Genomic DNA, 5,571 nt, shown 5'->3' with positions numbered 1-5,571 from the left:
CTACTAGGAACAGTTTGGCAAACTGGTTCTGCAGAATGGCTTGCTTTTTAAAAACAACTTTATTGAGATATAATTGACAAATAATAAGCTGCACACATTTAAAGTGTACAGTTTGATAAGTTTTGATGTATGGATATACCCATAAAGCTGTTAGCATATTCACAATAAAGAGCAATTCCTCCCAGCTCTCTCCCAATTCTTCCCCTCTCCCTTCTTCACCCTTTAGGTAACCTAACCTATTTTTTATTTTAGTGATATGTCACTATAGTAGTTTGCATTTTCTTGAGTTTTATATCAATGGAATCCTACAGTATGTACTATTTTTTGACTGATGTCTCATAAATATTTTGAGATTCAGTTAGGTTGTAGTATTATCAATAACTTATTTTAAGTCCACTAATCTTCTATGATGTCTGATTTGCCATTTTCCCCATCAAGGCTATTTTTCATCTCAGATGGTGTAATCATCTTTAGATGTTTGATTTCAGCTTTTTTAAAATATCTTTCATGTCTCTACTTAACTTTTTGAATAGAGTTATTAAGAATGTTTTAATGTCCTTCTTTGCTAATTCTAACATTTATATGTGTGCATTGACAATGTAGGGAATTTTCACAAGTTTATGTAACCATCGCCATGGTCTAATACTAAGACATTTTATCACCCAGAAAGAAATTTTATATCTATTAGTAGTCACTCCTCATCTCCTTCTTCCCCAAACCCCAAATAAACTCATGTCTAATTTCTGTCTCTATGGACATACCTATTCTGGACATTTCATATAAATGGAATCATATAATTTGTGGTCTTTTATATCTGGCTTTTTTCACTTAGTAGGTGCTACAGATAGTCAATCTAGCTGAATTTGGACCCTTTCCATCTATTGGTATAACTGGGAAAGTTACCTAATGTCTCCGAACTTTTGTTTATTTACCTGTAAATGAGGCTAATAAATAGGGTTGCTGTGGGAATAATATTGCATAGTGTGTGTATATATTTGTATATATGTCCCTAGTGAATATTATGCCCTGGTCAAGTTTAAGGACATCTTCTCCTCCTTGTTATTATTTTTCCAGTGTGCAGGTAACTGTGGACTTAATTACCGACAAAGGATTACATATTGCATTGGGATCCAGTCTACTGAGAAATATAAACTCCATCAGCTTTGGCCTGTGGACTATCAAGAATGCCCTGTGCTGCCTTCCCCTCAGGTTTACAAGTGCAATTTGGAGAGCTGTTTGCATGCTGCCACTTGGAGAGTTGGAAAATGGAGCAAGGTCAGCATATAATTATGAATTTAAAACCTTCCGAATGAGACTTTCTAGGTGTGGAACGCCTAGTAATCTGCATATCTAACTAGATCTCAGAGTTGTTTCAATCCCCTATAGTCTAAAAACTGCTTTATCAGTTATTTGTATAAATATCTTTTTCTATGCTTGCTGTAACCTTCTTACAAGCAGAAACTATAATACTTATTTCTATTCCTCAGAGAGCCTTGCACAGTGGCTTGCATTTTGAGTAGATGCTTGAAAATATTTGTTGGTGAAGTGAAGGAGTAAATAAATCTAATATATGAGGAAAAAGTTATTTGTACTATATTCCATTTCCAGTTTAATTGATAGAAAGCAAGTAAATATTGCTTTGCAAACAGCATATAACAGTGAGAAAAACTCAGTAGTCTCAGACAACATTAATTAATTTTTATCAGGCATTTATAATATACTATTGATATAACTATACAAAATAAATGAAGGGACTAAGAAATCGTAGAAATAGTAGCTGAGAAATAGTCGATTCAGGCTAATGCCTAAGGATCACTCCCATCTGTGATGGTCCAGCCTCTAGAGTATATTTGTATCTGCAGTAGTTCTAGCCACTATTGATTTTCAGTTTCTTCCAAAAGAACCTAGTCTGAGAGGAGGAGATATGGATTTACTGGCCTTATTATCCATTAAATACTTTAACTTCAAATTTTACTCTGTTAACAGTGCTCAGTGACATGTGGAGTTGGGATAATGGAGAGGAGAGTGGAATGCATGGCTGAAAATGATTGGTCCAGTGACTTATGTTTAAAGCGTTTAAAGCCAGATGCTCAAAAGAAATGTTATGTCAGTGATTGTAAGTAATATAGACTTCAAAAATCTACCCAGTACCTAAGTGGCCCTAAGAAGTTTTAATTAAAATTTGAAAATAAATATTTGTAGTAGCCATATGCTCCACAAATTGAAATGTCTATTTTTGCAGAGTATAATAATATTCGTATGATTGAGTTAAATTCATGCTGTGTTTGTAATTTGTTCATTGTTGATAAGTTGTATTTACTTGTCCTTGAAGGTAAAACATTTACCAGCTGCAAAGAAATCCAAGAGAAAAACATTACCAAGGATGGTGACTATTACCTTAACATTAAGGGAAGAATGATAAAGGTATTATGAGAACAGTTCCTATTTGATTTCAACATTGACCATTGGCTTTTGAAAAAGCATTTTTAAATGTTTGCATTTTTCTTTTAGATCTATTGTTCAGGGATGCATTTAGAGAACCCCAAGGAATATATATCATTGGTCAAAGGTGAAGAAGACAACTTTTCTGAAGTGTATGGTTTTAGGTACGAGATGTGTTTTGGCTTACCAGTGCATTTTTATGGTTCTTCAAGAAAATCAGAAGTTCTGGCATTCAGAGTGATATCTGAATAGCTTGCAAGTGGGACAAGTAATTTAGAAGCAGGTCGACATATGAGCACCGAATTTAGATTTTGTCCAGGCCTGTTCAACAATAAAGACTTGAATGTTACCACGTACTCACAAAGAGAGAAAGAAGGATACTGTGGATGGGCAGTGGGACTACAGAGAAGGGGAAAATTTAAGACTTATGTGTATTTTCATAGAAATCATAGTAATTCCAATAACAAAAGCTAGAACTACAGATTATTTTTTCATAAACTGGTCTCGAATCTTCCATTGATAATTTCAGCTTAAACTCAGTGCTTTTTACTTTTTTTCTCATTTAACTGTGGACACTGCCATCCTGAAGAGTGTATCTTTTACCTTCTTACTTCCAAAGTTTACCGTTTATGGGCTAATAACTGTATCTAACAATAAAAATATTCTAATGTTGTTACAGACTACAAAATCCATATGAATGTCCTTTTAATGGAAGTAGGAGGCAAGACTGTGAATGTAAAAATGATTACCTGGCTGCTGGACACACTGTTTTCAGCAAAATAAGAATTGATCTCACTTCTATGCAAATTAAAAGTAAGTGCTGAATCTCTGTTTATAAAATGAAAAGCCTCTATCTGCTAAGGAAACTCTAACAATATGCTGGTATAATGTAATAGCTAGGGTATAGCAAAGGGTCTAGCACTGTGCAATAGTTACTTAAGTTGCTAGCTATATACTTTCTCTGCAATGACATGGACCATGGGGACCCTTAATAAAAAATGTAGTGGTAATGACAGTGATAAGCTTTTGCCATAAATTGTAGTCTCAGTTGATCTTTTTAACTATTTAAGGCAGAATTGCATCACACTGTTGCAAGTGATGAAATTAAGACACACTTATAAAAGTTAAGTGTTTTGTTACAGTTTGTAAGTGGCATTGTGGGGAGAGAAAGTCCCACCCACAGATCCCAGACTATGAACCTGCTGCCTATGTAGGAAGCAATTTATAATACAGTCGAGTCAAAACATACTTATGAAACCTAATATGCACTAAGCAGCTTGTCATCCTGGAAGTTACATATCTACATGAAAAGGTAAAGAAGTTTATTTCAGAAATAGAAACTCTAAATCCCAATTGACTCACCAGTGCTTAATGCAGTGCATAAACCATAAAAAGAAACAAAAATAGTTTGTTGAGACAATGAATGCATAAATACATAATCTCTAAATCAGTCATATGATAATGAAGTATTATTGTTAGTAATAATGGCTACCATTTACTGAGTATCCACCATTACTGTAGCAGGCAAGCATTATACTATTGTGGTTATGATTATGAACTCTGGAGTTAGACTGGGTGTAAATTCTCTGCATCCATTTACCACTTATGTGACTGACTGTGGACATATCTCTTTAAGCCTAAATTACCTCACTACCTCATGTGCTACCATTTTGGTTCAAGTCCAAATCATTTTTTCACCATTTTATTATGCCTACTGACTAGTATTCCTATTTACTCCGGTGGCATTCAAGTTCCATTTCATCTTTCTACCTCCTCTTGACCTAGATTCTCTTCTCCACAGAGAAGCCAGAGTGATCTCATGAAAACACAATCATTCTATGTCTTATACATCATCTCATTTCATCTTTTTAATAACCTCAAATTCTGCTCATAACTCTCCAAACACTTCCCATCTACTCTTAGTAAAATCAAGATTCCTGTCAATGGTCAACGAAACTCAACATGGCCTCCCATCTCCATTACCTCTCCCTCATTACGCGTTCCCTCTATACTCCCTGCCGTGCACACTCTGTTCCAGACACACTTGTCCTTTTGCTATTCCTTGACTACATCAAGCATGCCCCCACCTTAAGGCTTTTGCACTTTCTGTTCTATTTGCCTGGAACTATTTTTTCAGTTATGTGTAGGGTTTACTCCTTAATTTCTTTTGGATCTTTGCTTAAATTCACTTTCTCAATGAGTCCATCCTAGACTATTCTCCACTCTTAAAGTTCCTTTCTCCCCATCCTTTTCCTGCTTTATTTCTTTTCTATAGCAATTATCTCTCCCAATATACTATTTATTTCTCTCTGGAAATACTCAGGTTCCATCATCCCCTGTTTCATCCACTGTTCTGTTCTTAACAGTATTTAGAATAATGCTCAATACACAATAGGTTCTAAATAAGTATTCGTTGAATAAAAGTCTTCAACTTTCCTTAAGAAGCTGTCTTGAGTAAATCTTGAAGCTAAATTTGAATTAATCAAAGTGGGGAAATGGAATTTCAGGAGCTGGGGACAGTATGAACAAAAAGCATGAAAAAGTGAAGCATTTTAGTTCCATCAGAGAATAAAACGTTCAGTTCTGTCTAAGCATTAATCAAATGGAGATTGGGTGAAGGCAGCTTGTTAGAGAAGTTCTCAGGAAGCAGATCATGAAGTACAATGTATATTAAACTACACAATTGAACTTATAAGTTATGGGAACTATTAACAGCAAAAATATAGATAGGAGAGGAAACAGACCCGGAGGGAAAACAAATCATATCTGTGAAGATAATTGGGAAGCTAATGTAATAATTCAGATAGAAAGTGATGAAGGCCTAAATTAAGGACATGGTTCAGAACAGAGGGCCTTTGAGAAATATAGCCACAGGATTTTCTAACAAGGAATATAAGGACTAGTGACATGAAATATTTAGATAGATTTCCAAAGTAGACAAGTATATGGTGATATAGTCCAGTGAAATGAGAAATACAGCAAGGTGAGTAAGTTTAGAGAAAAAGATAATGCATTTGCTTTGGATATGTTAAGTAACGGCTATCTGTGGGTCATTCAGGAAATGATGGAAGAGGTACTAGCAAAATATGATTTGAAAATCGTTTGCTCTGCCCCAGCCTAACCCATAAG

At 34.9% G+C, this 5,571-nt stretch overlaps 1 protein-coding gene across 1 annotated transcript in view; it reads left to right on the top strand.

Annotated features, from left to right (window-relative positions):
- ADAMTS20 (ADAM metallopeptidase with thrombospondin type 1 motif 20) overlaps positions 1–5,571 on the top strand; it is a 163,508-nt gene that overhangs the window by 134,413 nt on the left and 23,524 nt on the right. Inside the window, exons 29-33 of the mRNA XM_011368332.2 lie at positions 1,075–1,275; positions 1,987–2,116; positions 2,333–2,424; positions 2,512–2,606; positions 3,122–3,255. Of these exons, the coding sequence (XP_011366634.1) occupies positions 1,075–1,275; positions 1,987–2,116; positions 2,333–2,424; positions 2,512–2,606; positions 3,122–3,255 (652 nt within the window). The remainder of the gene's footprint in view (positions 1–1,074; positions 1,276–1,986; positions 2,117–2,332; positions 2,425–2,511; positions 2,607–3,121; positions 3,256–5,571) is intronic.

This window comes from Pteropus vampyrus, unplaced genomic scaffold (genome assembly GCF_000151845.1).
Source record: "Pteropus vampyrus isolate Shadow unplaced genomic scaffold, Pvam_2.0 Scaffold140, whole genome shotgun sequence".
Lineage (NCBI taxonomy): Eukaryota > Metazoa > Chordata > Mammalia > Chiroptera > Pteropodidae > Pteropus > Pteropus vampyrus.
Note: the sequence above shows the minus strand (reverse complement) of the source record. Positions and strands in the feature narration are given on the sequence as shown.